General features: G+C 36.0%; 1 protein-coding gene across 3 annotated transcripts in view; it reads right to left on the bottom strand.

The window, feature by feature from the left end:
• LRCH1 (leucine rich repeats and calponin homology domain containing 1) overlaps window positions 1–11,886 on the bottom strand; it is a 134,948-nt gene that overhangs the window by 50,934 nt on the left and 72,128 nt on the right. For all 3 annotated transcript variants that reach the window (XR_011050293.1, XM_068424951.1, XM_068424950.1), the window contains exons 4-8: window positions 10,299–10,404; window positions 9,666–9,802; window positions 8,330–8,457; window positions 6,243–6,327; window positions 553–658 (exon numbers count right to left, since the gene is read on the bottom strand). Coding sequence is in view for 2 of the 3 variants with exons in the window: in XM_068424951.1 (XP_068281052.1) it covers window positions 553–658; window positions 6,243–6,327; window positions 8,330–8,457; window positions 9,666–9,802; window positions 10,299–10,404 (562 nt within the window). In the remaining variant the exon portion in view is untranslated. The remainder of the gene's footprint in view (window positions 1–552; window positions 659–6,242; window positions 6,328–8,329; window positions 8,458–9,665; window positions 9,803–10,298; window positions 10,405–11,886) is intronic.

Below are 11,886 nucleotides of genomic sequence, written 5' to 3'. Positions count from 1 at the left end.
AATTTTTTCCTCTGCTTGAAGTAGCCTGATCCTACAACTTACCCTCTTCAGTGTGCTAATAAACACTGCAGGTAGGATGTAACGCTTTTACTATTTCACTTAGTATTCTACTAAATTCTGATGAGTATCTCAACTGAAGTTCATTTAGTCTAGTATGTAACACTGGGGAAAGGCTAATCTTCTATTTATGTGGTTTCTATATGCAACTCACTGAGTTCACCCTGCTATTTATCATTACTATGTGTAGAACTTGGAGGAACATTATTTATCAGTATGTAGATATAATTTAGAAAAATATGTCACTAATAAAATTTAGATAAAATTACACCTTCTCTCAAAAACTGAAGAGATTTATTTCTTTCCAGGGGAAATGCTGACTTTGAATAATAAAGCTTCATGTATTCATTAAGTCCAACTACAGAAATGGACTCTGCTTATGTACAAGACTGATACTTGTTGGGCTGTGATTTTTGCAAACTGAATTTAGTCTTATACATAGAATTATCGACAGAATTTCCCTGTATTTAACTTCCACTTTTTTTACATTCCAACCTTTTCTTGAGTTAGCATGGTGACCTGAATCTTCCTTTACAACCTGATCTTCTTCCAAGATGTCTGACATTGGAACATTAAAGCTGAGAGTATCTTCATCAGACGGCTAAGAAGAAATAAGAGAAACACTTGTTTCAGCTCAAACCAAGATGGATAAAAATGTATGTACTAAGAAGAGTGTTCACTAAAGAGCAGCAGACTAATAAAGGAGAGGATACCAGAGCACCTAACATGACCAAATCCTGCCGTAGGAAACTGTAGCCACGCTGAATACATCCTCACAGTAGGCTTGCCAAGCAGCACAATTCATCTGTTGTCTTTTCCTGTCTTCCTCTCTACACTAGTCCTCTCCTTGCAGTGACACCGTTGCTCTGTGCTGTTGTCTGCATGTCTTCCTGGGACAGCTGAAAATAGGGGCTCCTTGTAGGCATCAAAGTCTGTAGAAAAACTGTATCACAGTCCTTTTTTCCTTCCCTGCAAGACTCTCAAGCACACTAGCTTTTCTTCATTGGCTTAAAAGCTGATCCATTTTTTCAGCTGTATTAGCTGGTACACTAAAACACATTATTTTTAGCTACAAGCTTATCCTGTCTATGACTTTACAGATAGTGATTACACAAAGAAGTGCACCAGTGACACAGTAGCCTTCAATTCTGTCCGATGCCACTAGGGCTCTGCTGTTCTGTAGGACTGGAAGCAACCTGCTCACAGTGGGACCTGCTCACATTCTCTCGTAAGGTGAACTACAGCAAAAACTAGTACAGCCTTTGATACTGTTTTCCCACAGCATTCTCCTGGAGACACTGGCTGCTCATGGCTTGGACAGGCACACTCTTTCGTGGGTTAGAAACTGGCTGGATGGCCAGGCCCAAAGAGTTGCGGTAAATGGAGTTAAATCTAGTTGGTGGCCAGTCACAAGTGGTGTTCCCCAGGGCACAGTACTGGGGCTAGCTCTTGTCAAAATTTTTATCAATGATCTGGATGAGGGGATCAAGTGCACCCTCAGTAAGTTAGCAGATGACACAAAGTCGGGTGGGAGTGTTGATCTGCTGGAGGGTAGGAAGGCTCTGCAGAGGGATCTGGACAGGTTAGATCGACGGGACAAGGCCAACTGTATGAGGTTCAACAAGGCCAAGTTTTGGGTCCTGCACTTGGGGCACAACTCCATGCATCACTACAGGCTTGGGGAAGAGTGGCTGCAAAGATGCCTGGTGGAAAAGGACCTTGGGGTGTTGATCGACGGCTGGCTGAATATGAGCCAGCAGTATGCCCAGGTAGCCAACGCGGCCTGGCTTCTATCAGAAATAGTGTGGCCAGCAGGACTAGGGAAGTGATCGTCCCCCCCTGTACTCGGCACTGGTGAGGCTGCACCTAGAATGCTGTATTCAGTTTTGGGCCCCTCACTACAAGGAAGACACCAAGGTGCTGGAGTGAGTCCAGAGAAGGCCAGTGAAGCTGGTGGAGGGTCTGGAGCACAAGTCTTATGAGGAGCAGCTGAGGGAACTGGGGTTGTTTAGTCTGAAGAAACGGAGGCTGAGGGGAGATCTTATTGCTCTCTACAACTACCTGAAAGGAGGTTGTAGCGAGGAGGGTGTTGGTCTCTTCTCCCAGGTAACAAGTGACAAGACAAGAGGAAATGGCCTCAAGCTGTGCCAGAGGAGGTTTAGAATGGATATTAGAAAAAATCTCTTCCCTGAAAGGGTTGTCAAGCAGTGGAACAGGCTGCCCAGGGAAGCGGTGGAGTCACCATCCCTGGAGGTATTTAAAAAATGTGTTGATGTGGTGCTTAGGGACATAGTTTAGTTTCATAGTGTTAGGTTAACGGTTGGACTCGATGATCTTGAAGGTCCTTTCCAATCTAAATGATTGGTAAGTTGTATGATCCAACCTAAATGATTCTGTGATTCTATGAAAAACACAGCGTCCAGAAGAAGCCAAGTTTTTATTCTTGTTCTCCCTGGTCACAGATAGAGAGCTTACCACTAAAACAGTCTCAGAGCTTTGCAAATCTGTTTCCCAACAAACTCACTGGTGTTGCTCATTCTTTAGACGCTGTTTCTGTAACTCACTACTCTGCACATACATATTCCATACCTGTATTCTGTAATTATAACTGCTATAATACATATAGTAGTTTGCTCCATATCCTTTAAGAATATAATTTTTTAGGAAATGGTATCGCTCTGTTTATCAGTTCAGCCCATTGTAACACAAGATCTGCAATGGAATGGGAAATTATTACATACAACCAGTTATTCAGTTCCATAGTTGCTAGCTTCCAGTAGAATTATACCATTCTTGCTACCTTTAGATGTTCATATTCCATGCAGAAAATATTTTTTTTTAAATCCTGGAGCTAAGGTTTGTGATAAGGAATGGAGCAAATCTGCTTTCCTCTAAAAAACTGTATCAAAGATACATGTGGTTATTCCTATTTGCCAAGAATACCCTGGACTTTACAGATTCTGTAAATGTGGACCACGAGAAATGTGCTTCTTTATGAATAAACTGTATGTTATTAACTCTATGAATTCACTGGCTGTATTCTGCTGAAAGAGAAAAAATTCAAAAGGATATTCAGGGACTTGATAAAGCCTTATCAAAATGATGAAGCTTTAATGAAGTGAGCTAATTTGCAGTACTGTTCCTATTTGTCATTTTTTAAAATAACTTTTAAATTTTAAAATAAATTTTATTTTAAAATGAAACAAATTAGTATCTCAAACAGAAAATAACAAACCACACTAAGTATTCTAAGCACAAAATTCACTAGTTCTTCTATACCTGAAACAATGACAATCCAACAGCTTAAAAAAGAAGACGTGCACAATATAAATTCATTCAGACAACCAAGGTTACAGTGAAGTTCCTTCTCTTTCTATTAGGTTGTATCTCATGTAACATTTAAGCACTAAATTTAGCTATTCTAGTTCAAAGATTCATTTTTTGTTAATTTCGCAACTATCATTTGAAAATTTTACAGTAAAATGTTCTTACATGCATTTTTACAAGTTCTGAATACTAAAACGGGTGAGACTTTTTTCTCAGCAAAGTAACACACACAGCTTTTAGGAAAATATTTTGGAGTGTTGGTGTAAAAAAAGCCACGGGCCATTCAATCTGGAAACAGAAATTCATTCCTTTAACAGGCTATGTCTCACTTTAAGGGCCTACAGAATTCTGCAATTGATTTGCCAGGTGTTTCCTGCCAGTATACTATGAAATAGAAACTATCCAAAGCAGCTTGCAATAATACAAAAGTATCGCTCCTTCATAGGTGAAATACTGTATCTCACTTCCTTTGTCCACAGTTTTATTTTTATTCAGCTGGCAACAGAAGATTACAATAGACATACAATAACCAAAAATACGTAACATTATTCCAACACTGAATTCAGAAGACGCATTTTGAAAGAATCTTCATATACATTCTTGCTGGTACTAATGTGTCACTTACGAGTACTAAAGCAGGGACACCATCTGGATCTCAACAAGTAGTCTGTTGTTCTAATGAATTTTAACGAGGGAAAAAATAAGGCCAAAGAGAGGTGGAAAATGAATGAAAATGCTACACTGTTCCTAAAAGATGAGGTACATGAGCATACTGCCTTAAAGCAGAATTTGCTTTCAAGTTGCCACAATCAATTTTACTGCAACACTACAAGATATCTCTTACTTGAAATGCCCAATATGACTGTAGTTCTGAAGAATTGACCCTGTAATCATCCTACCAACAAGCCAGACAGAAATAAGTAAACTGTTCATTTCATCAAGTACTCCCTCCTATGTGTATGGACCCAAAGCTAATTAGCAAGCTTCCTAAAAAAATAGTATTCAAACAAGCAATTCATTTAAGTTACCATTTTTAAATTACTCAAATGCAAAATGACCTTGTAGCATTTTCTGTAAAAGAGATGAAACTCAACAGCCACTAGTCCTCAGATTAAACTGTAGTTTGTTTTTGCCTGATGTATTTATAAAAAACTTCAAAAAATGTGTTTTAATGATCACTTTATGACTGAACATTTAATATTTATCTAAAGTTTGGTATGTAGATTTCTGACTGTAATTAACAATGTACGTGAATCTGTACTCGCAACATGCTAGTATTTCCTGCACAATTCTCATGTGTAACACGGGTATTAAAGGGGCCCTAGGAAGGAAAAGTGAGTGGTGAATTCACTACCAAACTAATTTGGGATTATTGATCTCGGCATCTATTTCCTCCTTGATAGTAGAGCAGTAGTCAGGTGGGGATGGAATTAGTAAATAGTTCTCTTATAAAAAGCCTCTGTGCTAATAAAAGTGTATTGGTTCACTGTTGGTTGTGTTTAAAACAATTTTTTGCAGCATTCCGATTGCTACGTTTTGATTACAGGAAAGATGATTTACTTTCTAAAGGAGTTATTTATAGTAAAGAGGAAATTCTGGAATATCAGTTTCATTAACGAGCTAACTCAGCTTCAGGAAGTGTTAACAATGGCAAACAGTTTGTAAGCGTCTCTTAATGGACTGCATGCAGGGAACCATTAGAAGTCTTGTTAGAATTCATGATAATTCTGCTTCATTTCCATCTAGAAAGAAACTTGCCCAAATACCTGGAAATCCCTGAGAGGTTTTTTTAAGTGCTTTTGTATTTAAAAGACCAATCAGTGTGTAAGTGGAGTGATTTTCAATTTGCTTTTTAGTAACTCCAAATTCAGTACCTAAGCTTGATTCTTTATACATTTGTTTCAAAAGCAACAGAATCTCTTTTGCTCAAAGGAGGAGAGAAACACTAAAGAATCAGTGTAAAATTATTTTAAGTACCAAGAAGCCCATTTATTTATTGTGACCTGAATATTTCCCATTAGGTCAGACCACAAATCCTATTATTTGTACGTTTAAGAAAGATCATCACTGAATTATATTGCAAATTATTTAACATTATTTATTCAGTTCAACTTTAACTGGATTTAGTGCCCTGTTCAGCTGAGCAGAAAAAAGGTCTAGACCTCTTCAGACCTCAGAAAAAAGGTCTAGAAAGGTCAGCTATAGCTGCTTAGGACAACACAAGTCTCAGAAATCCATCCTTTCTCTTTGCTTGGTCTGACAGTATAGTTCAGAAAAAATTCTGAAGGCTTATTTCCAGCACTGCCTAACTGCCAGAGCATGCAAATGCATTAAGTTCTGCAAAGCTTCTGAAGTTCCTACACTACAGCAAACTGCCATAACCATGACACCACAGAACACACTGGGACTGGGCACGCTGAACTCCTCTTAATTCCCAACAGGAAAGACTCATCAATTGGAGAGAAAAGAAGTGGGAAGCCGCCAGGCACGTAACCTGTTAGGACATTTACTTCACTGGAAAGAGCAGACATGGATTCTGGTTTGGTCCTCATTCTCTAGATTATGTAAACTGAAAACTGTAGTGAATTTTCACTGTTGGTAGGCTGTTGACCATTTGTAAGCAAGTATCTCACTGCCCTCTCCAGAAAGTGTACAGACAAAAAAAAACCACATCACACTAAAAAAAAATCTCCTTTTATCCTTGTTTTAGTCATTTCTTAGCAAGAAATTCATGCCAAGGATGTGGTGGCACAGTTTTCATGGCTAATAACGTATTCACATTGTTACCCAACTTAAAATATAGTCAAAATATGGGTGTGGAGGGAAGGGAAGCTGGACACAAAATTCAGGCAACTTACCTCTGTTGCTGACAAACGTTTGTCGCCATTATCACTACCGACACCTGAATCTGAGTCCTTTTTACTTGGGTAGATGTCATCAATGCTAGATGCAAATTAAAAAAATATATATCAATAAAAAGCTATCATAGCATTTGCCATTAGAATTCTGTCCTGTTTTCACTTTAATGAAAGTAAAATTCCAACCAGTCTTAATGGTAGAGGGTGAAATAACCTAGTATGGCTAAAAAATACACATTTGCTGTCTGGTGATAGTAAAATAGATCAGATGGAATGGCTGGTTAGCCTAAGGATTAACAAAAGCAACAGAAATAATCTGCTATAAAGCTTGCTTTTGTCTATCCACTAAGTAAAAACACTTAGCTACCAGCTAAGTAGCACAGGAGTCCGACTGAAGTCATTTAGCCATGGGAAAAGCAACTAAACTAGTTGAACTGAAACTGGAGTCAACTGATTTAATTGTAACCCTTAATGCATTAAAAATGAACTGATATTTCCCTGCGGCTTAAAGTGGTTATTAACACAGAAACCTTCTTTTGGTGCTTTAAAATAAACTTTGAAAGTTAGGTTTTTAAGAAAAGACTATAATGGCAACTGCTCTCTCCTCTGATTTCATTACCTGGTATGACCTCCACTCATTTTAAAGTACACTATTAGATGCAATACACTCATCACCTAACTCTTTTTTTAAATATGCTTTATTTTCCTCTCATTTGCAAACCTGAAAGCTGTAATCCTAAATTCAGACTGACACAGCAATTTAAAAAACAACTTTATCAGTCTCCACATGAATAAGGTATCTGATTAATCCTAATCTTAAATTATCTCTTATCAGTGAACACTAAGAATTTTGTGCAGAAACTGCATATGGAAATCCTAACAGGGTTATGCTTTTTCTTTACAAGTGTGAAGTTATTCTCTAAAATAAAAATTTGGTAATTGTTATGTGATAGAACATTAGGCTGTTAGTTACCAACTGGTACCTACTCTGTACCCCTTACCCTAACCTGTATGCTCCTATATGACCAAAATGTCATTCAGGACATGACATTCCTGTCAATTTTCTTGTATATTAAAAGAACAAAGCAGAAAACCAGTAGGTGTTTCTCACACAGAAAACTTACTCTTCATCCTGGATTCTTTCCACCTTTGGCATTTATCTGACAGAAATCCACAAAGGTGTCTCCAAGCATACATGGAAGAAAACCATTTGCTTGAAACCTTATCTAGATGGCTGACAGAGAGATTCCATAACAGTTCTCTTTTTTTTTCCCAGGGTGTTAGCAGCAATATGCCTATTTTTATTCACATCAACACTTTGTTTTTATTGAGTACTTCTCCCCAACAATAAGGCATTATCATACTTTCCCTGACTGGCTATATTACACTTTCCATGTTAGTGAAGAAAGAGCTGGCTAAAAACTGGTTTCCAATTAGCTATGGAGATTCTCATAAAAAAGAGCTGCTTCATATCTAGTTCCTGTCCTTACACCACCATACAAGATGACATTTCCTAGATGTTTGAAGAAAGACATAAAAGATTTTTGTCTTTCATTTCGCTAACAAATCAGCACATTTCACTTCAAAAGGATCTCAACATTCATGCAGTTCTCCTTGCTGGATGGATAAGCCTCTGGATGAATAAAAAAAGCTTAAAACAACTATGCAACGAATGTATAACAACATATAAATCACAAAACAGCACAATAAATTAAAACTTACTCAATGTGTTAATAGATTTACAAGAAAGTTCCAACACGTAATGATACTACCACCTCAATTATTTTCAATATAATCCAGTACTCTACTAGTAAGAGGTTAGATTTAAACTAAGGTTCACTTCTAAGCTCTTTCCTAATGTGCTGCTAACTTTAATCAGAACTGATTGTTAAAAATATTTTGTTTGAAACTCTTATAGGGGTTTCACTAGAATAAAATACATTAAAGCAAAACAAATCTCTTCAAAAAACTACACTCTAAAAAGTGTCTAAACAAATGAAACTCTGGAAGCTAAAGGTATAAATGTATTTATTTCACTTTGTTCATAAGTGTTACACGAAAAAACTAAGCGAGACTTTCATACATACCTCTCTTCCACAGGTTGTGGCAAATGCTGCTGTTCTATAGCATTAAGATACAGTGAGTCTACTGTTTTAATCTGACAGGCCTGTACAGTCAGGTATTTGAATATATGCACCTTACCCTTTGTACAAATCTGTTGGACAAGAAAAAAAGTTAGGTTTATAACTAGAATGAAAGAAATAATTTATTCCAAATGTCACTTGGTGTGAAATTCCCCCAAAACCAACTCACATTGTCACAATAGATATGTCAAGAAAAATGGATTTTTTTTAAAATTACTAAGAACTGCTTCAATTATCCAATCAACTACTTGTGTGTACCAGTATAAATACCCTCAGAAAGTAAGACAGAAAACAAGAAAAGACTGTATTCTACTTAAAAATATCCAAATAAGCTTTTAACTCAAACAGAATTACAATAAAATACATCCTATGGCCTATTACTAACTAAATTGAATAATTGTTTTCCAAAACTAGTCAATAATGACATTTAATTAATCAGCATGTCCTTTATACTCTTAGTCACATTGTTTTTACTAGTGTCCAAGCATCTTTATGATGCATTTCCCCTGCATTTTAGAATTTTTTTCTTTAAGTGCACACTTCTAGCTCAAGTGCTTGCTGAAAGCTGCTCTGTGCTTTTTGAGTTTAGTAACAGCATCACCATTGGTTATGAAAAGCATTTCTCCAATGTAATAAAAACTCTGAAGTATTTCAACAGTTGATCTAGAACAATTGTAGCTTTCAGAGATGTAGTTTGAACCTACAGTCTAGTAAGTCAAAAGAAGATGTCCTTAAGGAGCAAGCACAGGATCCATTCATTTATTATCATTTCTCAGCATGGTCTACAGTTCAGAACAGAAGTTTTGATTTCTTTGTCTATCACAATCTAAGAAATTACACTATTAAGTAAAATAAAATTCACATGGATTACGTTATAGACTGTCTGCATATTTTTAAGTTATTAGTAAATCACTGTAGAACCTTCTATAACTGGGCTTTTATTAACAGACAGAAAAATTATCCAGAGAGTTTCTCAGTTCTCTTTTTCAAATTTATACACATATTCCAACATTAAGTTTCATATGCAGCTAGGAATGACAAAAATAAACAGGTAGCTAACAGAATGGAAATCTTCTAGACTCATATTGGTTCAAGTGGTACACAGGCTCATACACAGAACATAAGATACTTTCTGTGTCTTATTTATATATCAACAACTAATGTCTGTGATGACTGAACTCCAGAAGCCTGCAATTGCAGAAGGTGACATTTTATAGGCTATAATTTATTATTGTCCACGCAATATTAAGGCACAATTTAAATGACAGATGTTACTTACTTGTGCTGGTGGAGACTGCAAAGGATTATTCTCAAGCAGTAATGCTTGTAACTGCACCATCTTTCTAAAACAAATTGGAATCACAAGTACTTTATTGCAGGAAAAGTCGAACTTTACCAAGGGAAGCTGTACTAGTTCTAAAAGTAACAAAAAAGAGAGAAGGTGTTATATCTGTATTTATTTTTGCCATAAAATAATAAAATATTTCTGAATAAACCTTCTTTTGCATCCAGGAAAAATACAAACTCAGGCAGGAATACAATCAACATTTACTCCATTCTATACTGGGAAATGAAAAGAGTGTTACTGTTACACAAGTGACAATAAATTTAAAAATACTTTGACCTTTTTTTTCCCTGAAACTCAGCTGAGAGTTCCCATACTGCATTCACAGGAAAGTATTTGTGCAAATTACAAAATGCTTAGAATCATAAAGATAATTCATTAAAAGAACTCACACTGTTATTTAGTGAGTACTACTGAATGTCATATTCTGCAAGGTCAAATGGAATAAATTTGAACACAAAGTAATTACTACTTTTTAATCATATTCACTTACATGATAAAAAAAATACTTTCAAAATGCTAATAAAAAGAGCTACCATAAAAGTACCAGGATTTTTTTTTTTTTACCTTGGGGTAAAACTTCGAGGTAATTTCTTCTGACATTCAGTTCTTTTAAGGATTTCAGCTGGCCTATCTGCTGTGGCAATGCTGTGATTTCATTACAGCTGACATCCTACAGCAAAAGTAACAGAAATAATGAACTTCTATCTCCTAAATATTAAATAATACATATGTGAAATTGTAATAATTTGCTATTACTGTTGTAACATTTTATTAACCTGAAACCATACAACCATCTGTGTTCTGTCTCCACAGTGCAAAACTAAATACATGAGAAAATGTTTACACATTACTTCAAACCCAGAGCGAAGACTTATTTGGAGAACAAGTTAATTGTGAAAGTTAATTTAATTTCTACAGAAACATTCCAAACGATTTACTTAAGATGTTTTACCTTTTTGTTCTTAACTTCCATTCATATGAAGAACACAGTACCATGATTATATAATCAAATATGTTTGGATGAAACGTAGAACTGCTACAGTGTGGATCTGATTTTTTAAAAAGGTTCCTGTTCTTTTACAGGGAATATTTAAGCAAGTGTGAAAAAAAAAAGATAACACAGCAACAGCATTCTGTAATGATGCTCAGGAATGGTGTATGTTCTATAATCACATCGAATAGGAGGACATACTAAAGTAAGACAGGTCTTGCTTAGTATTATACAGATATTCAACATATTGTTGTAAAAGGTATTCCTTAAGAACCCAGACTGGTTCTAAGCAAGTCTGATTTTGATGGCTAAATTCTACTGGTTTTATAATCTGGATGAAACCAGAACCTATCCTCATGTTGGCATTCCTAAAACAGTAACTGCTGTTAAGTTGAGTTGAAAGTATAGGATCTGCTATACTGAGCATAATTTCAAGCAACAAGTTTATATACAGTAGTGTTACTGTAATAAATATTATACTTTAACACTATTGCTAACATGCAATTGCTACAAATCTGTACTAAAGATCAACTTATTGAATTAAGTCAGTCTAAAATGAGACAGGTTTCAGATACTTGCTATCATTTTTACTGCCAAACCATCTACGCTCAATGCAAAATCAAAAGGACGTTGAAATCTCTGCTTACATCCCAGGTAACCTGTAAATTTGAGTAACATCCCAATTATGCTTCCATTTCTACATTAAAAAAGGGAAACAGTGCTTCATTGTATGAGAGCTAAGTGGGGAATTTTCCTGAAGAGCCAAAGGAATACTTTTAGGATGTTGACTCCTACTCTCTTGATTGTTTCAGGTGATGGATTTATACAGTATCTGGGAGCTCTTAGACTACAAAATTCCAGGTCATCTCTTTGGAGATAGTTGTTTTAATACTGGTCAAAAGTGTTACACAAACTCTCTATCTTTAAGTCTAAAACCTAGTTAACAAAAAAATATAGTAAAAGGACAATCTGATCTGGCAATGCTGCTCTTTGTATCAGATAAGTTTCTTCTCATAACAGAATCTCACTGCTGCCAAAACTTCCTTCCCTTGTCAAAACAGAGTCAGGAAATCATTTTTGCTTTTAGATGAGGAAATTAAAAATCCCAGTTAATGAGTGCATGTTTTGCCCAAGTTGCCACAAAGTACAGTTAATTGCACT

Source organism: Nyctibius grandis, chromosome 2, assembly GCF_013368605.1.
Source record: "Nyctibius grandis isolate bNycGra1 chromosome 2, bNycGra1.pri, whole genome shotgun sequence".
NCBI classification, from domain to species: domain Eukaryota; kingdom Metazoa; phylum Chordata; class Aves; order Nyctibiiformes; family Nyctibiidae; genus Nyctibius; species Nyctibius grandis.
The sequence above is the reverse complement of the archived record's forward strand: the minus strand, read 5'-3'. Positions and strand labels throughout refer to the sequence as shown.